Raw genomic sequence first — 26,791 nt, 5'->3', positions numbered from 1 at the left:
GGGATCGGGAATGACAAACTCTACAGTACAATTGCAAATATTATAGTTTGTTGAAGCTGGTATTAAAATGACTGATTTTAACAACTGTTCTTCTAGTAGCCCTCAATGTGATCAATTTTTTAAAGGGGTGGTAAACCACGATTTCACTATTCTAACTTTAGCTAGCGTGTAATGTTGCTGCTTGAGCATAAACAACATCTGCAAAGTTACAACGTTCAAAGTTAAAAGCAAAGGGAGATATTTGCTTTTAAAGAAATCAGTTTCTAAGAACTACAGCAAACGGCCAGTAGGCGACTACACACATTCCTCCAGGGTTGGTGACATCAACAGGCTCAATATTTACATAAACCCCTCCTCCGAGAATATTAAATGAGGGAGGGTGAGGCCATTTTGTATCGCGGCGCTGTTGTGGTATAAGTTAGTTAGGCTGGAGTGTTGTTGCCGCGATGCTGAGGAAACGCTGTTATTTCCATCCGGATTGCAGGTCTGGGGCACTTGCTCTGTTCAGCCTTCCTTGGGACGGGGGTGCGTTGCAGAGCGTTTAACACACAGCATGTTATATGCACGTGTGTTTGAGTCAGCGGGGAATCAGGCGCGCAGGGCTCTCTGCAGCACATCTAACAGAGGAAAACATCCACCGTCTTCGCGATTTCAATGCCGGATTTGCACAACGTCAGCTGCGTGAAAAAAACACTGCCGGTGCGTGGATGCACGACGCGCGCGCTGCACATTTCACGGAGGACAACACAAACTTCCACAAACTTCGCGAGTTCAATGCCAGATTTGCACAACGTCAGCTGCGTGAAAAAAACACTGCCGGTGCGTGGATGCATGACGCGCGCGCTGCACATTTCACGGAGGACAACACAAACTTCCACAAACTTCGCGAGTTCAATGCCAGATTTGCACAACGTCAGCTGCGTGAAAAAAACACTGCCGGTGCGTGGATGCACGACGCGCGCGCTGCACATTTCACGGAGGACAACACAAACTTCCACAAACTTCGCGAGTTCAATGCCAGATTTGCACAACGTCAGCTGCGTGAAAAAAACACTGCCGGTGCGTGGATGCATGACGCGCGCGCTGCACATTTCACGGAGGACAACACAAACTTCCACAAATTTCGCGAGTTCAATGCCAGATTTGCACAACGTCAGCTGCGTGAAAAAAACACTGCCGGTGCGTGGATGCACGACGCGCGCGCTGCACATTTCACGGAGGACAACACAAACTTCCACAAACTTCGCGAGTTCAATGCCAGATTTGCACAACGTCAGCTGCGTGAAAAAAACACTGCCGGTGCGTGGATGCATGACGCGCGCGCTGCACATTTCACGGAGGACAACACAAACTTCCACAAACTTCGCGAGTTCAATGCCAGATTTGCACAACGTCAGCTGCGTGAAAAAAACACTGCCGGTGCGTGGATGCACGACGCGCGCGCTGCACATTTCACGGAGGACAACACAAACTTCCACAAACTTCGCGAGTTCAATGCCAGATTTGCACAACGTCAGCTGCGTGAAAAAAACACTGCCGGTGCGTGGATGCATGACGCGCGCGCTGCACATTTCACGGAGGACAACACAAACTTCCACAAATTTCGCGAGTTCAATGCCAGATTTGCACAACGTCAGCTGCGTGAAAAAAACACTGCCGGTGCGTGGATGCACGACGCGCGCGCTGCACATTTCACGGAGGACAACACAAACTTCCACAAACTTCGCGAGTTCAATACAGGATATGCACAACGGCTTGTTTTACGATAGCATTTTTGCCATGTTTTTTTTTTTTTTACAGTAAAATGACAGCCACTGATCTATATAGAGAACATTATATTTGTATAGATCAGTGCCTATAACTCAGGATAGGAATGATATATCAACAGTGTCAATGTTCTTCCGCAAGACGCATGCTAACCGGAGTAACCGCTAGACCGGGTAAGGTTAGCCCCTCTCTCTGTCTTCAAAATAAGCACTGTCTTAAAGGGTTAGTCCCTATTAGGGTTGCCACCTTCAGTGTGGCAAAATAAGGGACACCCATTCACGACACGCCCCCCCCACCCCCCCACCCCCCCCCCCCCTCCCCCGGAAAAAAATAGCCTAAAAAACAATTGCATAAAGGACAGAAATAAAGAATACGTCATGAAATGATTATTTCAACCTTAACAACTTGACAGCTCAATAATAAACCATAAGAAAACATAAGATCAAGTACGTGAACTTGCAACAGAACACATGCATGCTATATTATTTTACATTTGATTGTTTTATTTAATTCTAAAGAACTCTTAGCCTATTTGGTGCACTTATGACACCTCATGAATCATGATGTCCAAACCTGTATGAGTTTCTTTGTTCTGCTGTACACAAAAGAAGATATTTTGAAGAAAGTTTGTACCAGGCTGCTTTGGGGGCACCATTGACTTCCACAGTAATCTTCCTATGTGTTCAACATAACAAAGAAATGTACATGTTTGGAACAACTTGAGGGTGAATAAATGATGACAGAATTTTCATTTTTGGGTGAACTGTCCCTTTAAGCCGTCATTCTGAACCAGTAGGCCTAATCACTTTTTTGAATTTTAAAAATGTTTATTTTCTTTGAATAATTTACTTAAATTATGACTATATTATCGTGTAATTATTTGTCCCATTTTTATCTAAATATTTTTTAAATGTCATAAACTTTATATGACAGGATTATTTATTATGTATGATATAGCCTAGCTAAATTATAAATTAATAATAACATTTATTAGGCTATAATCTATTAATTAACCTGTCTAAAAAATAATAATTCTGTCTGCCAAGCTCTGATAATGTATTGGAATATTATATTAATATATTATCCATTAAAAAAAACTATAGGCCTACCTTAAGCACGGATGTGTCTGTCACATAGACCGGTCTGTCACCAAAGTCAGTCAGTCTGAGACACTGAAATGCTTCTCATAAAGTGTGCAGTTGGCCTGAGGTTCATCATGAGTTACTGGACAGACCCATTGATACCTTTTTGAAATTAATTCAGCTCTATATCTGGAGATCCTCTTGCGTTCAAACGGTGGACGCGACGCGAGCTCGACATGTTTTTTTAAAAAACCGCGCAAGTTTTCAGGCACACTCTGGCACAGCGCATGTTCTCGAGACTCCGCCGCTATGGCAACAAAGCCCGCAATCACGCACAAATGAGCTCCTGTACTACTTATTGTGAAATTGATTTGTTTATATTTGCTATCAGTATTCTCCACACTGCAAAATCCGCATGTGTTTATTGAACTATGTGTGGACCTGTGTAAAATACGGGACAAATCGCGTCCCGTATTGGTTTGATACGGAACGCGTAATTTTGCTTGTAAATACGGGACGATTCCGTATTTTACGGGACGGGTGGCAACCCTAGTCCCTATATAAGTCGTTATTTAGTTTTTTTTTGGGCACACCAAAAATATTATCGTCGCTTTATAATATTAATATTGAACCACTGTACTCGCATGGACTGATTTAAATGGGTTTAGTACATGGATGTATCAGTGTAATATGCTTTGCTCCCTATGGAGGCCTCCCTGAGCCTTGAGATTTCAACAAAAATATCTTAATCTGTGTTCCGAAGATGAACAGAGGTCTTACGGGTGTGGAACGGCATGAGGGTGAGTAATAAATGACATTATTTTTATTTTTGGGTGAACTAACTCTTTAAGACAGTGCTTATTTTGAAGACAGAGAGAGGGGCTTAACTTACCCGGTCTAGCGGTTACTCCGGTTAGCATGCGTCTTGCGGAAGAACATTGCAGCGAGGAGTATTTGGCTACTTCGCCTGTTTATGTCTATGACGACTCACGCAGGGACTGTGCTCCTCCGCAGCGATCCCGGCCTGAAATAGTCCCAATATAAACACTTATTATAAATGTTTAATGATTCGTAGGCAGGACAAAAACACGGTTTGGAAAATGGATTGTTGGATGGATTGCAAATGGTATTTTGGTTAAAGACTCTGTGTGTGTGTGTTTGTGTGTGTGTGTGCGCAAAAACAACACCAAAAAGTGATCAGAAAGTGTGTACTTTTTTTCTTTTTTCAAATCAAATTCAATTCAAAGCTCCAGTTTAATACAGATTCAAAGAATAAATCTGTGAAAGAATAACAGTGTAAAGGTGCAGACGATGCAACTGTTAGCTGCATGTAATTATTTTTAGAACATGATTTCCCCCAAAAGACCTCGGCAACCAAGGAAGGCAAGTCACATGATGCTGCTTCACATACTGATGGCTAAGTTCAAAGACACAAGAGAAGATCCTTAAAAGAAAGCTGCCTTGGGACAATTTAGTACAGCTGAACAAAACCCACATCCCCTGCAGCATATGCAAATGATTTGGATCACACAAACATCACATGTATCATTGGCAAGGCCGGCCATTCATTGGCCTTAACACTAACAATGTTCCAAAAATATTTCATTTTCCATTTCTTTAAAAATAAATAAAAACCTACACCATTTAAAAGCAGCAGTAAACGTCAATAAGGAAATAAAATGCATCAAGTAAACAATGTTGCTGCTGGATTGTTCAGTCTCCAATGCTCCACAATCTCCACTCGGTCTTCCCTGAGCATCCTGACCGCAGTCTGATCACAATGTCTTTGGGAGCTTATGGAAATTAACTATCCAGTACACTCCCAGTGCATCTGCTCAGGCCTACAGTGAGCTTGCCAGCGTGAGCTGTGGCTGCTGGCCCTCCCTCGTGGGTCTTATAGGAGTGAACGTCCTTGCTCCTCGGTTGGAGTGTGAGGTCAACTAAAAGCCCATTGCTGGTGATGGTCTGTTGGATTGCAGGGGCTCATTAATATCTTGTCTCCCTTCTTATGGAGGCACTTTCCAGAGGGCGGATTCTTCAGCAGTTGCTCCTAAAATAAGCATAAGAGAAAGAAGACATGTAAAACAAGTTTCTCGTGTGAATGAGCTGAAAATAAAATATCAAAGCAAAGCAATTCAAATTTTGTAGCAAAGTCCTCTCTCTAGTGGTGTAAATTAACATTGAGAAAGACTTGCTAGTAGTAATGGGAGAGGATAAAGTCAAGCAAGTTTTTGCTTAAAATAAGCAAAATAATCTGCCAATGGGGTAAGCAAAATCTTAATTTAAACAGGAAACTAGATTATTTTGTTTACCACATTGGCAAATTATTTTGCTTATTTTAATCAAACTCACTTAACTTTATTTCCCCACAAAACAAGACAATCATTTTTACTTGTCTAGTAAATGAATCTTGGTTTTAAGAATTTTTAGATATTTGGACTGGAAACAAAACAAAAATACTAAGTAAGAAAAGCATTTTTTGCAGTGAACAAACGAGACCTTATTGTAAAGTGTTACCAAGCTCTTTTATCAATTTGCATCCTAACTATATGATATATACACCTGACCAAACATTAATGTCCAATGATGAGATCAAAAATAGGCTTGCGTTATGATTAATTTAAAAATATTTAATACAATAAATAATAATATGTTAAACTGAAAATGTAACAAATTCTGTATTTGGCTTGCTCACCCATGTAAATGACAGCATTATTTAATTATTCATTTAATAATGTAATTATATTTAATATACAGTACAGTTCATAAAGTTTCAGGTCGGTAAGATTTTTAAAATGTTTTGAGTCTGTCATGCTCACCAAGGCTGCATTTACTTGATCAAAAACACAGGGAAAACAGTAATATTGTGAACCACAATTACAATTTAAAATACCTTTTCTATTTTAATATATTTTTTTAAATACAATTTATTCCTGTGCTGGCAGAGCTGAATTTTCAGCATCATTTCTCCAGTCTCTTCAGTGTCACATGATCCTTCAGAAATCATTCCAATATGCTGATTTGCTTCTCAAGAAACATTTCTTATTATCAATGTTGTAAACATTGTGCAGCTAAATATTTTTGTGGATTCATTTTTTTAGGATTCTTTGAACAGAAAATAGTAAAACCAAAAAAAAAAAAAAAACAGCATTTATTTGAAAGCTAAACCTTTTGTAACAATAAAAATGTCTTTACTGTCACTTATGATTAATTGAATGCATCCTTTCTGAATAAAAGAAAATCATACTGACCATTAACTTGTGTAATGTGTACATTAATACAAAAAAAAAAAACGCATATTTTTTTTTATATATATATACACACACATATATAAAAAACATTTTCAAATAATAAAGCAAGCTTATATTTACATGACCGTGTTTAGTCAAGTGAAGACGTAAACTAGTTCAGCGGCAAAAAAAACAAACCCCACAATGGACATCCCCCAAACCAAGTTCATTTCTGTTCTGAGAGGACACTTACTTCTGTGAACACCCACTCTTGTTCAGGAGCCAAACTACTGCCTTTGCCCTTCAGTGTACAGAGCTCGATCTTCACTGGCTCTGGGTAAGGAGACGCATGCAGACAGAGCTGCTTTCCAATGTTATGTCTCAGCTCACTATGTGATGTAAATTCAAAGTACTGAAAACAAAACAAACACATGATGAACATCTGATCTGTTCAGATCAAGAAGAAAGCAATGGTCAAAATTACTTCTTTTTCTTATTATAAGAATGTGTAACTTTTGTTACAAAAGCACCTCTTACTCTAGAGCTGCACGAATCTGGATGAATTGAGAACGCAATTGTTTTTTTGTTTCAAAATGATCATGATTCTCCCACAACTAAACAAAATAGCATGTAATTTACTAGAGGTTCTGACAAAATATTAATTGCAGCAGTCTATTTAAAATGTTTAAAGGGGTCATGAACTGAGAAATACAATTTTCCTTGAACTTTTGACGTATAAGAGGTCATCATACTATAAGAATATCCTGCAAGTTTCAGAATTGAAAACTCCCTTGTTAGTCCAAAAACAACTTTCATTGTAACCAAGCCCAGATAACGACTCATTGTGGAAGGTGTCTATCATCTATAATAGATCGGTGAAAGACTGCCTCTGCAGAAGAAAATCAACACCTACTTCATCATTGCAACTTTGGCCCTGCCCCCTGGCATGTTAGTGAGATGACGAGGAGAGAAGAGCAATACAGGATGGACTACAAATAACATTACATGCTAGGAATGTGGTTATTTATATTTAACAATTTGAATGTCTCAGTTGAGAATGATTTATTCAGTACATTTCACTGTGGATTCATCAGTAAATCAGACGCAATTTCAGCACAGGCTTTGCAAACAGACTTTTATGATATGGGCTTGACAGTAATGCGACAACATGCAAGTAACCGTGTTGATTCTAATGCCTGATCTGTGACCAGTGATTTCTGATATGTAATGATTCATGTACAGTCAGATGTTCTTGTAATCAAACCAGTGACTAAACGGTCAACTTCACATTGTTTCTCTTAGTAGGATGAAAATAAATTATATTTATTATATTTTATATATATATTATAAGTAAGAAAAGCATTCTTTGATCCACACACTGGACAGCTGGAACTGTCAAACAGCACAAATGTATCAGTGACTTTCACCAAAACTCCAATAATCAACACATTTCTTATTTACATTGTGTTTGCACAGTTAGTTTTATGATAATTAAGTATTTCATTAGTGTGCAGAAATAGAGTCGCAATGGCGAGATCACAGCATTCATGCGCTCAACATGTCTGTGATCGGCTACAATGCTCATCACTGCAACCTTTCATGCCATGATCTATAATGCTACAATCAAAATTTTTCACAATTAGTTAACCTATAACAGTAAAACGTGCTAAAAGTTTGAGAAAGTTAAACATGTAAAACTATATAGCTATTAATCCATATCTTTGATGTCAGCCAATCACAGCAGTTGGCGTTTACAATGAAGTCTCACAGCAGACACGCCCTTTAAAACAGAGCGTTCATATCAGAGGGCTAGTACCAAGGTAAGAAAAATGCATTTTATTTCTATATTTGATGTAAAAAATCATACTAACATAAGCACACCACAGGAAACATTCCAAAAGAATGCAGTTCATGACCCCTTTAATTAATCTGAATAATTCTTTTTTAATGGTTTGAATGAATGATTCCTAGTGGCATAATGTAAACGATACAATCGTTATTTGAAGAGCTAAGTTTCTTCAAAAGGTGATTTGCTCCATTTTGATCGCTTCCGTAGACTATACATCATTTTATATCTGAACTATAAACTTTTATCCCAGTACCTCTGTGACAATATGAATATTTGTAATGCAGAAATAACAATACTGTGACATAGGCAGAGGGTAAACAAACTCTAAGGTAAGGCTAGGTAGATGTGCTTCACACATTTAAATAGATTTCCTTGAAATTGTTTCAAGTTATGCATCACCGCACAAACTACACATCTCAGCATGAACGCTACTGATAAAGTATTTGTTATTAAAGCGCATGCGTTCACAAACCATTGTTAATTATAACAGAAAAGTAAGCATACTGGATTTGGCATGGCAGAAAGTGCCATTATATGAAGCTGACTGCACAATGAATCTCTTATTTACATATCTACAGCTTGTTTGTTTCTTTGAGAGGATTTGTGAGCATGCATAATACAGGATTCACATTTGTGTTCAGTGCTAACTTTAACACCTCTGATTGGCCACTGGGTTCAAGAAATCAACAGATATGTTTGTGATTGGCAACATTGTAAAACTTCAAGGGTTTCTTTTTAAAATGTGTTTTTGTAGCGTTGAACGGAGCGGAAACAAACGAGCTGCGTCATTTGACAAACCCGTTTTGCAAGTATGCTTACAGAGAAAACAGGTCCTAGAATAGCAGTTATGTGGCCAGCTTAATCAGAAATAGCAGCAGGCAGTGGTTTCAGTGAGAAAATGCCACGCTAGTCTCAAGTCCATGGCCAGGGGAAGGCTAAGCCTTACACACGCTCCGCCTATGGTTGAAAAGACTGTTTGTGAAGCGGTTTCGTACCTAAATATGACAACTGCTCTCTATGGGCCAGTGGCAGTGCAAATGCAGATTTGAATGTTCCAGGCAAATCTTTGTCATTTAGGAATGAGATCGCATGGGTGATTGAATTAAGATTTAACGATTGATCATGCAGCTCTATTCTACTCATAATATCAATGTGAATGGCACAGCAATTGTACTATACCTGATTACCGCCCATGTTGTGGCATATATACATAATCACAGGCTTTCCCCCATTGTTACTTTCCCCAACATCCAGACACTGCTGTGCTCCCATATTCTTGAGCTACACAGACAAAAAAATAAAAACAGAATTAAAATAATAGTTTTGACTGGTTTAAAATGGCTAATCGTGGTGCTCTAAAAAGGACTTACCGCTCCAAACTTGACGGGGGTAAGATCTGGGACAAAGGCTTCTGGGTAGACATTGGTAAGATACCAAGAAAAGTTCTTGCATTGTAAGGTTTCTCTGAGTTTCAGACGGTCAGATAAATCACCGTAATTTTTCTACACAATCATACAGGAAATCAGTTGGTCACATGCGCTTGCATACAGCTATAGTATAAATAGATAACCACAAACACATGGTTAATATTTGAATCCTCTAAAAGCGAAAGCAGTTCTCTTACCTCTTGGGCCATTTTAGCTGCACTTTGGCTGCGTCGATAGTAAATCAGCTTGTAGTCATCCATCCACACCTCAGCCAAACGCACCTGGTTGCGTGTAATGACCTCTGTACCTTTGGGAAAGGTGTGAGGACTCTTGGTGCGGAACACATGACCCACAACAGAGCAGGGGATTATCTCCAACTGTCCGCCACACTGCCACACCTGACAGCACAGAACACATACACACTGCTGTTCAACACAGAACTGACTTCACCTGAATAATAACACTTATTAGCCTTTTTAGACTTTGTATCACTTTCCTGTTTATCACTGAAAAGCTGCTTTGAAACTATTTGTATTGTATAAAGCACTATATAAATAAAGGTGACTTGACGTGGTTTTAACATTATATTATATTATGTTCACAGGACTACGTCTTCATGTCGTTTAAAAGATACTGCTTCATTAAGGTCCCTGGCCAGGGAGAATAGTCATCACTATGATGTTAAATCGGGTGTGTGCCGGTCACAGAACTTTTCATTACTAAATCATTTTAGTAATGAAAAACCTATACGTTTTCAATCGTAATACTATGAAAATTGTCATGACTGAATTCCATAATGCAAAATTTTAATACGTGGCTTTTAAAGTGCTTGCTCGCACCACTCTGCTGATCATATTAATATATCGTCCACCTAAGTCTCTCTTCTCTGAACTCAATGAACTACTCACTCTGGCCTATGCTGTATCCTCCTATGTTATGCTGCTTGGTGATTTCAATATCCATTTTGGATATCCAATATCCACTCTAGTACCAGTGACCTTACATTAACTTTGGACCATTTCAGTCTTGTACATGTTGATTTTCCTACTCACTGCCGTTGTCACACGCTTAATCTTGTTTGCACTTCAGGAATTAATAACGTCTCTGTCTCTCAAACTGGCATCTCTGATCTTAAACTAATAACAGTTAGATTTGACTTTCCTCTTCTCAAAACTACTATTAATTATCGCAATGTTAAATCTGTTGATCCTCTGTCATTCTCAGACTCCATTAATGCATCTTCTCTGTCTTCTTACTCTGCTTTCTCTTGTCCTTCTGTTGTTCTCTCTACTTACAATTACGCCCCGATGATAACTAAGCTGGTATACACCTATGCTCCGACTGCTTAAACTGGCAGACGTCTTGAGCGGCGATATAAGCAAAGTGGCCTGGATGTGCATTATCAAGATTTCTGTGCTCACCAGCTGAAATATAAGTCGGCTCTTAATGCCACACGTACAGAATATTACTCCAACGTAATTAACACTGCTAAAAGTCGACTGAAGACATTATTTTCAACTTAACAAGCTTATTAACCCATCATCGCATCTTATTACTGGCTCAATTGACCTCTGCAACACCTTCCTCCACTTTTTTGTAAATAAGATCAAATCCATCTATTAAACATTTTCACCAAACTCATCAGAAGTCTCCTCTAACTGGTCCCCATAAAATACACCATCTCTAGCTTTACTCCCACCAGTCCATCGTCTATTAACGACCTAATTGCTCAAACTAGCTCATCTACTTGTCAGTTAGATCCAGCGCCTACCTCATTTCTTAAAAACTGCCTATCTGTAATATCTCCCATTTCTCATCCGATTAACTTCTTTTTCTTCTAGGTCTGTCCCGTTCTCATTAAAAACAGCTGTGGTCACTCCTATTTTAAAGAAACCTGGGCTGGATACTTCAGTTATGAATAATTTCAGACCCATCTCAAAGTTGCTTGGCTCTCAACTACAAGCTCATCTCTCTGCTAACAATCTTCCTGATCCCTTTCAGGCTTTCGGTCAGGCCACAGCACTGAAACAGCGTTGGTAAAATTGACTAATGACCTGCTAATGTCTGCTGATTCTGGTGGTCTTACTGTTCTCATCATGCTTGACTTAACAGCTGCCTTTGACACTCATCATATACTTGCCTCTCGGCTATCAGCATCACGGATAGTGCTTTATCTTGGTTCATATCATATCTCACCGATAGACAATTTTTTTTATTACTATTCATAACTACAAATCTTCTCTGTGTTCTCTCTCAAGGTGCTCCTCAAGGCTCTGTTCTTGGACCACTTCTGTTTAATATTTAGCGGTTACCTCTAGGTCACATTACCCATAGTCATGGTCTCAGCTATCATTGTTATGCTGATGACTTGCAAATTTACATATCAGCCCGCTCTGTCTCTGCTCATAAAACTGAGGTTACCGTTTTCGGTCCACCATCCCTTCTGAATTGAGTCTACCCATACAACAATTCACCATGACCTCACAACAATAATAGACGTTCTTCTGGGTGGCAAAAGCCGAAGCATTCCTATGGCAACACTAGTAAATTGCTTGGAAGGGAGACCCACCGTCGGCACTCGGCAGTAGCCTAATCTACATTTCAACAGGCAAGTTGATTCAAAAACAGACTTGGTGGAAATTCAGACATAGTTAACATGATCATCGAGGGACTGATTAACTCATTCGGGAGATAGCAATTCATGAAATGCCTAACCTTGGTCTAGTAGATGTAGCGCTAGTCTACTACCATAATTTTTAAATGAGCCTCAGCCTACCATTGAGTAGTTATTTTAGTGACTGTTACTGTTTGACTTACAATATGTTAGGCTATGGTAGATGGTCCATTTCCCTGTAATCTATCTAAAAAGGCTATGACCGTTTTCTGTTGCTCGGATCAGATGGCACAGACATGAGCTTTTGACGGTGAAAAGGATAGCGCGGTGTAGACTAGCACTACTCAGCTAGGCATTCACTCAAACTAAATTTGGGGTGATGATGAAACCAATGTGGTACACACATCAATCAACCATCAGCAGTAGCCTACAACTATGTTTTGCTTTTCCTATTTCTTCCATTGACATTGTATCAGTGGCCTACATGACACTAGAAGTTCTGTCTCTTCCTTGTATAATACTTTTACTTCAGGCAGTGACTGGCAATGAGTTTGCTCTTCAAAAGAGACCTTAAGTTCACTAATATTAGTCTCGAATTTCCCCAGCTGAAGATAATTATGCTCTGTTATGGCTGGATCTCTTCAGTTGGTCAGTAGAAGCCGCTCGCATTCTGCCACCCGAAAGTATCTTGGTGCCTATTGTTTACAAACATTCTGAAATGCCGTATTGATGGGGCCACATTAATTCCATCTCACACAGTTAAAAATCTGGGTGTAACATTTGACTTCACTTACATTTCAAGCTCATATAAGTTCTATTACCATGACTGCATTCTACCACCTTCGTAACATTGCCCAACGGCGACCTGCTCTCAGCACTAAAGATACCGAAACTCTAATCAATGCTTTAATAACCTCACGTCTCAACTACTGTAATACACTTCTTACTGCCCGCTAGAACAATCGCTAGACTACAAAATGTACAAAATTCTGCAGCCAGAGTCATCAATCAAGTCAAGAAATCTAAAATTACATTACCCCTTTGCTCTATAATCTACATTGGCTACCCGTTTCTGTCCGCATCCAGTATAAAATTCTATTGTTAACTAAATGTCTTGTCTACTTGCTCCCCATTATTTATCTGAACTTCTACACTGTTATTCTCCTCCTCGTTCTCTCCAGTCATCTGACTTAAGACTACTTTCTGTACCTTGTTTCCATCTTTCTACCATGGGTGGTAGATCATTCAGTACTGTGGCCCCGAAACTCTGGAATTCTCTCCCTCTTACTCTGCGTGACACTGCTACTATATCCTCATTCAAATCTCAACTAAAAACATCTTTTCTTAAAGTATTTCCAACCCTCTTCTGCTTGGTGTTCTTCTGTTTTTCTTGTTGTTGGTTTTGTTTTTTGTTTTTTCTCTCTATGTATGTATATCTATGTTCTATATTGATGCTGTGCGTGTTATTTTCTTGTACAGCGACCTTGAGCTTGGGAAAGGTGCTATACAAATAAAATTAATAATAATAATAATAATGTCATTAATATGGCTGCAGGTAAATTTTGAAGAGCTGGAACTCACCCTGAAAGACATCTCGACATTTTCACCACCCCATATCTCCATTTTGTCATCGTAGGTCCCAATTTTCTCAAAATAGGCCTTGGATATAGAGAACAAACCACCAGCAAATGTTGGAGTTCTGAAAGGTAGAACAGGACAAATACAATGAGTAGGACGTGTAGCCAGAGAACCGATGTCAGGTCCTGTTGCTTTTAAACTCAGTTTAGAAAAAACACTGATAAACAAAAAAAAAAAAAAATTATTATTGAATGCATTTGTTTTACAGTATTCAGTTGTTTATTTTAGAATAGTTTAAAGTTATTTGCAGTTATCATCACTAACATTTGAGCTGAAAGTTGCAACTTGTTCTGTTATTTTAAAAGGAGGGGGGGTCAATTATGATCTGGAAATGTTTTAAATGCAGAAATTGTGTAAATGTGCATTATGTAGCTGGATACTGTGCAGATCAAGATACGAGACATAATACATTATAACATAACTTAAGACGAGCAGCAAATCCCAAAGACTTTCATTGAATTTAAGGTCTGACTCAGGTGCTCAATTCATGTGTGAAAATTATGCTCCCTCCCAACCATTCTTTCACAGTTTGAGCCTGATGAATCTTGACATTGTCATCCTGGAATATGGCCATAATGGGTCTTCCTACATGGTTGTTTAAGAAATGAAAAGCTACACACGCTCCATAAATTAGGTTTGGAAGAACAGTTGCCAAACATATAACATGCTAGAAACATTATAATCACTGCAATAATGATCCAATAATTGACTCTTAAAAGAGGTGGTAAACCACGATTTCACTATTCTAACTTTAGCTAACGTGTAATGTTGCTGCTTGAGCATAAACAACATCTGCAAAGTTACAACGTTCAAAGTTTAAAGCAAAGGGAGATATTTGCTTTTAAAGAAATCAGTTTCTAAGAACTACAGCAAACGGCCAGTAGGCGACTACACACATTCCTCCAGGGCTTGCTGACATCACCAGGCTCAATATTTACATAAACCCCTCCTCCGAGAATATTAAATAAGGGGGGGTGAGGCCATTTTGTATCGCGGCGCTGTTGTGGTATAAGTTAGTTAGGCTGGAGTGTTGTTGCCGCGATGCCGAGGAAACGCTGTTATTTTCATCCGGATTGCAGGTCTGGGGTACTTGCTCTGTTCAGCCTTCATAGGGACGGGGGTGCGTTGCAGAGCGTTTAACATACAGCATGTTATATGCACGTGTGTTTGAGTCAGCGGGGAATCAGGCGCGCGCGGGGCTCCTGCAGCTAAATAATCCTACATCTAACAGAGGAAAACATCCACCGTCTTCGCGATTTCAATGCCGGATTTGCACAACGTCAGCTGCGTGAAAAAAACACTGCCGGTGCGTGGATGCACGACGCGCGCGCTGCACATTTCACGGAGGACAACACAAACTTCCACAAACTTCGCGAGTTCAATACAGGATATGCACAACGGCTTGTCCTGAAAGCTGGATTTACAAACAGAAGCTGTTCACGGGCCACAACCTGTAAGTCTGATTTATTTTTCATCGATGTGTTTTCCTGTAATAGGTTGTTACAGGATGACAATGCTGTTCTGCAAACCAGTTTGTTAAATGCTCATTCATACTTAACGTTATCCGACGAACACCTAACATTACAAACACTAACGTTAAAATCTCAACAGCAAACTTGGCATTAGTGTACATGATTCTTTGATTAGAGCTTTTATGTATTGTAATCTACAGGCATGCTAAACATGGTTCTGTGTGTGATTTGGCTAACTTACTAGTTAAAGCCAGTGCTTAGTGTTTGTTTTGGGTTAGTTCTTGCGACAGATATTTGGCTGTAATCATTCTAAAAATACAAAAGTTAAAGTGCCATTCAGTAGCGATCATTATAGATCCGCAGTCTTTACTCTTGAGGACTGAACAGGTTCTGCTCGATCATCTTCACTCAAATGTTCTGGATCGGATTCAGGCTCATATGGTTTTATTGACGCCGTTGTTTCTAACACTGACCAAAGCACAGCCTCCGGTAAGGGGCGTGACGTTTCCGACATACGTGCACTGCGGTTAGCGAATCACAACACACTGGGCCAGCTAACCAATCTGAGCCCACTGCGTATTTTTGAGGGACTGGCTTCATACAACCCGGAAAGCATCAGACCGTTTTACAAGGAGGGACAGAGCAGTGTAGAATAAAGGTCAAATATATGAAAAATAAGGCAATTTTTTTAAAAACTAAGCATGAACACATGTTACAGTGCACCCCACAAACACAGTCAAGCCTTCAAAAGAATGTGTTTTACCACCCCTTTAAGCATTTGCCAATTTAAATCCACACAGCAACTTTTTTTTGCCAGGCAGTGTATATGATAGTATAGGCTTTCCTGTAGCTCAAACAGTAGAGCGTGGCGCTAGCAATGCCAAGATCATGGGTTCGATTCCCAGGGAAAGCAAGAACTGACAAAATGTAAAATGTGTTGAATGCAATGCAAGTCGCTTTGGATAAAAGCGTCTGCCAAATGCATAAATGTAAATGTAGGCTATGTTAAATGATCTGAGGAGAGATCATTTGAGAGTATCAAATGAACCACTTTCACTCAGTTTATGACAGTGTTTTATGATGGATTATAAAACACTGTCATAAACTGAGTGAAAGTGGTTCATTTGATACTCTCAAATGATCTTGATACAACCAGCCAAATAATCTCATTCACAAAAATCAGATAGACAAGAAGAACATAATCTGGTCTGAAGATCATTACGACGTGAATATATTAAGCATTTCCTTAACACAACACACTGTGTAAAGTAATAAGCACAATCCATGTACAACATTGTGTTTTGATAAAGCATGCTGTCGAAATAACATGTGATAGATGTACGTTATGTCTATAGATGGTACACTGTTAGATTACTTCAGAAATTATTTAACCAAGAGAGAAACATCAGGGTTACCATTATCCATTATATACACAGAATAAATAAGTATATTCTTGCTTCCATAATGGTTCTCTGGAATACTTGACTGTGATTGGTCAATATTTTAATTTCAACATTAATTTTTTTGGCGATACCAATGAAACAAACAGAATATGGCCCATTCATAATCACAAAAAAACCTTCAGGGTCATACAATACCCCATCTGACCACACGTCAGGTTTTATTTGCAATAATGACTGACTGTATTTCAATGCAGCTATACAAATGCTTATGTTACTAAAAAACAATGCAAACAACTTTCATGGGAAAGGTAAATACTGATATCTGATACAGATAAATACAGACAATCCCAAAAAAAATGAATGTCAGTGCGTTTCCAAGAATGGCTGCAAATGTCCACAATCTTAGCAAGGTTAAAAAATAAAAACATGCATGACTCACTTTACTGGGTAGGTTTCATCCTTGCGTTTAGCGTTCTCGTAGTCTGGAATGGCCTCCCAGCCAAATGTGAGACTCCAGTCAAAGTTGCCTCTGTTATGTGCACGGGCAGAGGCCACAGGCTTGTGGAACTGGAAGGTGTTTAGATCAATGGTTGTGATTTCAGGGCTCACCACTGCAGTGGGCTCCTCAACAATACGAGCAAGGAGAGGCTCAAGCCAGCCATGGAAACATTCACCTTTAATAACAAAAAAACAAAAGAGAAATTGCTTAAAGGGTTAACGTTACTTCAGCGATTTAGCATTAAGCTTTGTATCAGTAGAAACCCGGTAGTATATTCAAATTATGGTACTTTCTCTCCCTCATATCCCCCTGAGATGAGAGAATTATGCATTTTATTTCTGGAAAAAAAATCCTCCGATGACGCAAATATCGTCATTTTGCTAGTTCCGCATGTTTTCAACCCGCCCATAGGGGTGGGATTGCACTCACAGAATGTAAATGCGCACGGCCGCTTGGCTCGGGCATTAATAACGGAGCGGTACAGAGCAAAGTGAGTGTTTCAACTTTTCAATGAATTCCTTTGAAAGTTAAGCTTCCATAGGCATGATCACTCACTCACACTTTATTGAAAAGACACGTTCAGTTTTTAATTGTAGTGTCTGTTCTCTAACTGAACGAAATTATTTTATTACTATGAATATCAAAAAGACAGTGGGGCGGTGCCACGGTGGGCAAGAGATGTAACCAGTAGCCGTGGCTTTGGGAGTGGCCTCGTAGGGCAGCGAAGCAAGTGCATTCTGGGAGTTGCTGTCTTTCATCCACATGAGACAAAAATACATTTTCTGTCTTTTCTTGGTCTAGAATAGCCTGGATGCCAGCCGAATTTAGCCCCGCCCACAAAAATGTTTGCTCGGGCAATTCGGTCTGGACTCGCTCCATAGAGGAGTAATTATGCCCGAACAGAAACTGTTCGGACCAATGAAATTGTCAGGGCGGGCTTTAGACGATGATGGACAGATGATCAACAGTAACGTAATCATCCACGTCATCGAAGGCTCTTGGGTTCAATTTGCTCTTATCCTAAACGGAGAACTTGTTCGTATATGCATTCACCTTCACTATTTCTCTCAGAAACGATGATCGAACTTGCCGGGGGGTTCTCCGGAAAAAAATGGCGTTTGGTTGGCAAAATATGTTATTTTGGCAAGGTTGCCTGCTAAAATTCGCATTCCTGGGTTTATATAATCACATAATTGGGGTCGCTTCAACCCGCGGACATGGAGAAAAACACGGACTTGGCAACACAGTGCAGTTGAGTTCTGTTGACATTTGACAACTAACGTTACGCGTCGCTCCGTTGCTCTGATTGGTTGTGGGTCTATCCAATTGAGGTCTTTCCTGGCTCGGTTGAAACACGCCCCATAATCAAAGCTCAATGGAGCGGTACCAGACTCATATTCTGACTAGAATTGAGTATGGCCACGCCAGGCTAGGTCTAGAAGGCACCAAATTCAAAAATAATTTCACATTTCTACTACATATGACCCAGTTTAAATACACATTCATCTTTCCAGCGCTGAAGTACCCCTTTAAGGGTTTGTACATTTGCTACTCAAGCAACATATTTCAACCCTTTCACTGATTGCATACAAGGTAAAAATCTGAAAAAAATTACGCATCAGGTGAAACATGACTTATTAGGTTTCAAAGTGGCCTACAATGGCTCAAACGAATGAGATAAGCATCGCATACTAGCCCTTTGTCACAGAACATAACTTTGCAAATGACATGAGCTCCAGAAGAATCATGGGAGTAACCACTTTAAACTCATGCCTATGCACCTGAAAAGCAGGTTCCTGAAAGACTACTTTGCATCATAAAAATAACAAGACTGGTGGATCTTAATGACGTGTGAACAAAAACTGAAAAGCCGTGGTAAATAATGGAATTGGGCAGGGCAAATTATGAAGTGTGATGAAATACATACAGTGAGCATCCAGGAAGGTGAGGATTTCTCCCTCAGCTTTGCTGGCTCCGAGAAGCCTCGCCGTGATCAGGCCCTTCCTCTCCGCCTGACGCACTACCTTCACGATCTTCAGTGACTTCACATACTCGTCCAGTTTTTCATGGAGGTGTTCTACAAGATCAGTCCATATCAAATTTAGAAAGACGACATTGGTGTAATCTTGTTTTCTTAGTTTCTTCTGTATGAACAAAAACTACTATAATAGTTATTAGAACACATAACCGTTCAAAAGTTTGAGGTCAATGCGATTTTAAGAAAGGATGGATGTGTTAAATGATCAAAAGTGACCGTAAAACCATTTGTTACAAAATAATCAAAAGAAGAAGAAAAAAAAGTATCTCAGGTTCCACAAAAATATTAAGCAACAACTGTTTTGAACACTGTCCAGTCTTCAGTGTCACATGATCCTTAAGAAATCATTGTAATGTGCTGATTTGCTGCTCAAGAAACATGTATTGTACATGTTTCTTGAGCAGAAAATCAGCACATTACAATGATTTCTTAAGGATCATGTGACACTGAAGACTGGATTAATGCTGAAAATTCAGCTTTGCCATCACAAATTGCAACACTTCACAATATCACTTTTTTTTTTTTTTTTTACTTCATTTTGATTAAATAAATGCACCATTGGTGAGTGTCAGAGACTCCTTTTTAAAAACACTGACCAACCCCAAACTTTTGAACATCGGTACGAGTTTAAGGTTATATATTGATTGCTAAATTCACAAGTCAAATGTGACTTTAATTGTCAACTGTTCAATGTGACATTTTTCCTACGTCTAAAAATAGACATGAAAAAGCTTTCTGAACCGATGAAGTGATATTTCCTGTGGTGCGACAACATGCAAACTGACACGCTTCCTTTATCTTATCTCTTACATCACTTACGATGCAAGGACCTAAAGCTCAGGATGGTCCATTAAAAAAATAAGTAAATAAGTAACCGATTATGTACAGCAAGTCATTACAGAAAATAAATCTGATGTGACCACGGAGAACTCTGGACTGCACATTACACTGCTACTTCTTACCATATAAATAAACATTCTTTAGATTCTCCTACAGTTTTTTTGCATCTCTAAATGGTTAAGTTTTCTCTAACTGGTGACATTTTTCATCCACCTGCTAAAGCACTTTAGTGACATTCCATAATATGTCACCAGATAAACCTGTTTGCCAATGGCACAAGAACATAGATTAACACTAGTGGTTAATTTTTACAGCAGGAGCTGATAAAGGCGGGCCCACCTGCCGTGCTGGCGTCATCCACCATTATGATTTCTTTGAGGAAGATCGCCGGGGAGGTGTGCAGCACGCTGTACACGGTGCGCAGAAGTGTTGACCATGCCTCGTTGTGAAACACAATGATCACACTCGTGGTGGGAAGAGGAGGACAGTGGCGAAACTTTCGCTCGACACACCTGTAAGCGACACATGAAAAAAGTGAATAAATGTATAAAATACATTTTTAAAAATACACATGTAAATATTTTTATATTTATATTATATATACACACACACACACACTACATTTATATTTATATACATGTTATATATAGTCTTTTATTTAATTGCATTTAATGAGGACGTCTGCAAATTGTTTATTGCCCGTTACTCCACATAGTGTTTAAATACGATACGATTTAAGAGGAAACATAACCTAATAACCATCAACCTATTTTTAAGAGTAATGCAACAGGTGAAGGTGTGATTAGAAAACTGCATAAGCAGCAGAACAGTAAAGACTCTAATCGACAATGAGTGTTTGGGCAGCATTTATACGGCATTAGCCCCAGCCCTTAAATCAACAGGAGTCTGCACCTTCAAGTTTCTGTGTAAACAGATCAAATGAGTCAACGTTAATTAAAAGGCACATAAAATGACAGCAAACATAACGCACGTCACGGGTGTTGCCTAACTTTAATCTATGAAGGGAATCATTATGATGTTGGATCGGATGGTGAATTGAATGAATTGTTTGTATTCTACATTTTCTCATGGTGTCAAACAATGTGTCCATTCTTACTCGGGCGGACGGGTGTCTTCTCCAAGACTGCGGTGCAAGGAGATTCGGTCACTGGCAAACTGGTTAAAGCAGTGCCTGGTCATGCCATCCTGCTTTTCCTTCTCCTCTTCCGTAGACATACTGGCTTTCTGGAAGGCTTCGCCATTGGCTCCCAGGGCCTGAGGGTCCTGCGGAGGTCTCTCAATGCAGGGTTTGAGTTCCGCCTGAGTGTAGAAACCCGGGGGGCAATTTCGGTCTGGGGTGGGCTGCATTACCAATGACGGGGGCTGTGGGGCTCCAATTTGGAAGGCGTTTTTGACCGCTCCGCGGACCATTTCGATGACCTTCTCCTTTTTGTTGGAGAGATCTTGCAACCAGGGGTCCTGAAGTGAACCACTGCCAACATCCCTCTGGATCACCACCAGAATTACCATGAAAAGTGTACCGCCCAGAACTGCAAGCTTTAGGGGGGAGAAACGACGTCTCAGACGCATTCTGTTGGTTGATTTCAGTCACTCACCTGTGGGAAAAAGACCAAAAACCACTCAAGGAAAAACAATCACCACTTAACTATAAAAAAAGGGTCGGTAAATGTCAGCTTTGTTTATTTACATCAGCTCCACAACAAAGGCCCACTTTTAATTAGCAAAAAAAGCCTGCACCGCACACTCTCACATGGAGCACAGCAACAGAGCAAACAAACCTCACCTGACAACAAACACCCTTCTGCACCTGAGCCTTCCTTCGCCCTGCTGGATCCACGTGGCAGCAGGTGGCTCACTGTACACTCCCACTACACTTAATGGGTGGCGTTGGAAGCTTTGCATAAATACACTTCACAACAGTGACACGTCGCCCATCTAACATTATACAAATTTTAAAAAAAGGTCTGGATCTCACACACTACTTGGAAAAGAGTTTAAGGGTCATCTTGAGGACTGGCACATTTAAAACACTATTATTCTTGAATTTTAACCCCTTAAGTAATTACATTTAAAGCAAGAAATGTGATGACAATGAAACGTATGGTGTTAAATGAATCAGTAACCTCAGTGCCCATGGCACCGGTCTATTTAAAGACATCTACATCACAAATCCCAAGACAGGCAATGGCCAACAGAGACAGGTCAACTTCTGCTATTCTTTTTCTACATAGGCGTTCAGACTTTCCTAATCACTCAACCTAAAACTGGTTCTCCTGCATTATACTGACGGAGCTGAATGGAAAGGCTTAAATGGATATTATTGTTACAACCACACGTTGTGAAATAACAAACAGCATTCTTCATAGTGAGTATTTAGACTATTTCGTAAATTGAGCATAACCCGAAGCACTTCCTTAAAGTTTAAGAAATAATGCCACGCAAAATGACAACTAAACGAAACGTATCTGAATCGATATAAGGAAGTGAGTCAAGCAGAGATAAATGGTTCCTATTTACAACATGATCCCGATTTAAATCATTCACAACATTCTGGGAGACTTGTTTAAAGGAAAAAATGACGATAGTTTTGTGTGTGTGTGTGTTAGAAAAAAAGAATACATAGCCTACACTATTAAAAATAGATGAAGACGAAACTCGCTCATGTCAAGGAGGAGAGGAAGATAAGCCGAAGTTAGATCTCAATGACAACAGACATGCGAAACACGTCGAAACAAATTAAACACTAATTTACTTAAAGTTTACCTGTAATAAAATCAGTCATTCATGTGCTTCTCCAGAGGCAAATCATTTAGTTAGATAGATGGATACGCGTTTCCTGGTCTACTGCTCCGCCGTTTGATTCAGCTGTGTGAGTCGATACGGATGTTGTTACTCTGTAACTTCAAGTTTTAGAGGTATTGGGTTATCTAAGCGCGCGACGGTTTCACACGACCAGCAGCACTGGCCTCCCGGCTTCCCTTTGAACGCAACAGGTGCCATTCGTTCAAATGATTGAGAGTCATCTGGGTCCTAAAGCCGGAGCTTTCCTTCTGGCGGTGGTGGGGGTTTTGATTCTTCAGTGACACGAATCTTTTGAATGTGTTCATGTTCACCAAAAATATTAATTTAGTGACACTTTCTGCGGTTTACTTTCAAATGATTTCTTAAAAAAACAGAGTTGTTTTTTGTTTTGTTTTTTGAGTGACTTTAATAAAAAATGTAAAGCATTTTATATTTTACATTTCACAAGGGCCCCAAATGGGCATGTTTTCTATGGGTTCTTTGTCCAATTTTTCTCTTTCCTCCAACTGCTGGGCATGTGTTTTATAAAACTAAATTGTGAATGGTCAGTCATTTTTACTAATTTTACTCATTCAGAATTCGACAACTCTGTCTCAAGTGCCAAACTAAACGACTTTTGCTTAGCCAGCGGATCCTCGTTAACGAAAAAGATTCTTGGATCAGGTTATCAGTAAATCGATACTTCGATTTCAGTCTTTCAGGGCCCGAATTACGTTCAGACTCGTTGAGTGAAGAAATAAGTGCCAAATGCTCCCTCACAGGCCACACTGGAATGAAGGCTGCAGTCTACAAAAAAATATAGATAAAAATGTTCATGATTTGTTAGGCCATCACAACATTTATTTTGTGAAATCTACTTGTAATTAATTAATACCGGTAATTAATGTTGAGTTTCTGTTGATTAAACCTCAATCTCCTACATTTTACTAATTACATTTTTTAATTAGGCCTAGCTTTAAATTTTAAGGCAAACCAGCTAACTTACTTTTTTAAGTTAAACCAACAATTTTTTTTTCAGTGTGGAGAGTCATCATTGAACCTAAATGAGTCAGTGAACGAGAATGGTTCACTTAAAAGATTCATTCAAAAACAGCGTTTGGTTCACCACATCATTTGACGGTGGAACCCTAATGCAAATTTAGATGTGTTTTTTACTTTCTGTTAAACTTGTAGACAGCTCAGTGTGCTTTGCCCTTTTATATGTCTAAAATGAGATGACGTCGAATTACTTAATTAAGGCTCAGGAAAGGATGTGGTAAGTTAACAAGCTATACCTCAACGTATATAAATTATTAACTGGGATGCAATTAAATTCAATGCCTCTTGAAACCGAAGCTACAGATTTATTCAGACATTTGAGAACGGCACAGGCCAAGAGGAAATGGGGTCGGTACTTCTGTAGGAGAGAATCGTGATTACAAACTATCGACTGACATGAGACTGCCACTGCAACTTGAAGAGAAGACACCAAGCTGAGCACGAACAAAGAGAGGAGTCCATTAACACAACAATCACTAGAGACACTCACACCCAACAATGGCCTGACTGTCTGTAAGCTTCGTTTTGAGGTATTAAATTCGCTTCATGTACAGTATAAAGGTTAAAAAGGAAAGGAAACCTCTTTAGGGAGTTAGTGGCACATTTCCAAATAGTATAGCCTATACTATTAGAGGCAAATTTACCGTGTAAACATAATTGATTTGACAATCTGGTGAAATATTGTTGTAAAAAAAACCTTTTAAGTTATTTTAATTACTAAAAAATAAAAATCATAAAAAAAGATTTTATGATCCAATTATATCCAAATGCTGGTTGACAGTCACCTTTACTTCTTAAGGTTAAGAGTTCACGTACCACTTGTTAAGTATTTCAGTGTCTATTTTACACCGTATTCGGGGAAAGTGCCTAACATTTCACCTTTTTGTCTAGCTCATGACTGTGGCCTGTATGCCAACACTGCCTCTGTTGCACTTCAAGTAATTAATGACAAATTGCACTAACTAGTGTTGGGTGGATAAGGTATTGAGACATTATTCTTTAATAAAACACCCAATTTATAGATTTGCCACCTTTTCAATGAAAAAGGTCCTGAAAGTACCACAAACATATTTTGACTAAAAAAAAAAAACATGTGCTTTTATGTCTATGACAAGGAGAGAATGTTAAACATACGTGTACATTCATATTGGAAATGCATGTTAAGGATGGGGAAGGATGTTTCTTGCAATACAATTATAAAGTCAAAGATGCATCTATACAGTGGAAATGGTACAAAAATACTCTGCAGCAGTGCTAACTATGCATTTGACCAGTAATTGCATAATTTAAAAAAATGTTGACAAATGTGCAAGCATGACTACGAGCGCTGAAATGGATGTATGCTGAACACTGTGAAACGAACAACTTTTGCAGTCCAGACACTTTTATCGGCAACCACTAAACCCAATGGGCCTCTGTCAGCACATTTACACACATTTACAATGTTCTTAAGAAGACTGTATCTTTGCTGACGATACTGTGCTGGAATTATATGAGGTCTTGGTCATATTTGGGTTCATTTTTTCATTAATTTCTACAAGAATGAATTAAGAGATGAAATTTGTGTAACACATTTATAAACGTCAATTAGAGAGAAATGACAATCTGTTAACAAATGAACACCGAAATGTGAAAAATATAATATGATTAGCACTTAATTTGGCAAAAATCTATTTTAAATTCACTTTATAAACCTCACAGTGAGCTATTATGCCCTTTAAAGATAACAAACACACACGCACGCGCACACACACACACACACTCCACACACAAACAATAAAGTAAATGCACGTGACCAAGCAAATTTTTCCAACACCATTCTGGTCCTTCATTTAAGTTACCTCATTTGTACACAAATACTAAAAGGGAAAAACATGTTGATCACTCATAAATCATACAAACTGTAAATACAAGTCACTGTGATTAGGATTCCTGTTCCTAAGGCCTTCAAAGAAGACAGACATTTTTTTTGCTTGAGTGTTTATAATAGAGCATGGCCGATGTGGTAGTGACACGAGGCCAAAAAAGGAAACCCAGACAACTGAATAACACTTGTTCAGACATTTCAAACAGTTTACCAGACGTGTGTAGTGTTCCTATATCAAATGCTTTGATCTTTGGTCAGTTTCTTCATGGTTCCTGATGCTTGCATATATAATCATTTGTTATTTACATGTTTTAAGACCTGTCAAAATAAATAAAGAATTCAAATTTTGGTATGGAAAAAGTCTTTCCCACAAAATAAAAATGAAAACCAAGTATTCTTCAAAGTCATCTCCATCTAAGGCAATAGTTCTTCATTAAATCTTTCCGGTAGTGTTCCTCATTATTCCCAATAGGTGCATATATAAATACCACACATGCCCACTAATGCTCGTGAGCGAGTGAGCTTATGAGTGGTTATATTTGGATCTGCTCAAATCCCATTCAGAGCATTTTATTGTCCTTCCTGCATTTCAGTGCATCGAGAGGCATTTGGTCAGTGTTAACTGCAGGCAGGACCACTGTTGAGGAAATAAGTGGTCATATCTCCTTTCCCCTTCACTTTCACCAGTCCACGACACTCCAGCTTGTAGCCCTTACTTTCTAGTACATGGTACAAGTCATTGGTCACCTGTAGGAATAAAGAATATTTAAATTATACACCGAATGCAATTAAAATAATACTCGTTTTCAAACAACCGATCCAACTGTCTGCCATTGGTCAGTAAACAGATAGCATTGTTTGAACCAATATTGCTATGCCAGTTTGGGATGCCAAAAAACAGAGCAATGTTTTGCAACCACTAATTAAATTTATAATCAAAGCCTTAATCAATATTTATCCTCCTATATTACTATAATGTTTTTTTTTATGATTATTTCCAGTTATGATATTACTTAATCAATAGAACCACTGCTTGTTTGTTTCTTCATAATTTTTTTTTTTAAGTTTGTATTTGCTCTATGAGGAGTGACTGAGGGTCTGGCCTAGGGATGTGTGATGTGTCGCTAAACACTTGATAGCGGAACATGTTGTCGTGTGTTTGGATTTTGGAGGTATCACACAGCCCTAACATGCCAGGAGGGCA

At 39.0% G+C, this 26,791-nt stretch overlaps 2 protein-coding genes across 8 annotated transcripts in view; both read right to left on the bottom strand.

Annotated features, from left to right (window-relative positions):
- Positions 1-4,051: 4,051 nt before the first annotated feature.
- Positions 4,052-22,905, bottom strand: galnt6 (UDP-N-acetyl-alpha-D-galactosamine:polypeptide N-acetylgalactosaminyltransferase 6 (GalNAc-T6)). Of its 2 annotated transcripts, none has more exons than XM_079802734.1 (11): positions 22,644-22,905; positions 20,977-21,475; positions 20,199-20,371; positions 18,909-19,058; positions 16,922-17,156; positions 13,551-13,668; positions 9,553-9,753; positions 9,299-9,430; positions 9,108-9,209; positions 6,333-6,491; positions 4,052-4,899 (listed from the first exon to the last, which is right to left on the bottom strand). In XM_079802734.1, the coding sequence occupies exons 2-11, from the start codon at positions 21,447-21,449 to the stop codon at positions 4,786-4,788; spliced, it is 1,857 nt and encodes a 618-aa protein (XP_079658860.1). In that variant the 5' UTR covers positions 21,450-21,475; positions 22,644-22,905; the 3' UTR covers positions 4,052-4,785. The 2 variants fall into 2 exon arrangements, with proteins under 2 accessions (XP_079658860.1, XP_079658861.1); XM_079802735.1 differs by having other exon boundaries at positions 21,664-22,859.
- Positions 22,906-24,690: 1,785 nt separating this feature from the next.
- The window catches only part of adcy6b (adenylate cyclase 6b), a 47,967-nt gene continuing 45,866 nt past the window's right edge, over positions 24,691-26,791 (bottom strand). For all 6 annotated transcript variants that reach the window (XM_079803346.1, XM_079803347.1, XM_079803343.1 and 3 more), the window contains one exon: positions 24,691-26,334. In XM_079803346.1, coding sequence (XP_079659472.1) covers positions 26,206-26,334 — 129 coding nt within the window. In that variant the 3' untranslated portion in view covers positions 24,691-26,205. The remainder of the gene's footprint in view (positions 26,335-26,791) is intronic.

This window comes from Gobio gobio (genome assembly GCF_949357685.1).
Source record: "Gobio gobio genome assembly, chromosome: 21".
In the NCBI taxonomy this organism is placed as follows: Eukaryota; Metazoa; Chordata; class Actinopteri; order Cypriniformes; family Gobionidae; genus Gobio; species Gobio gobio.
This window is presented reverse-complemented; position numbering and strand designations above follow the sequence as displayed.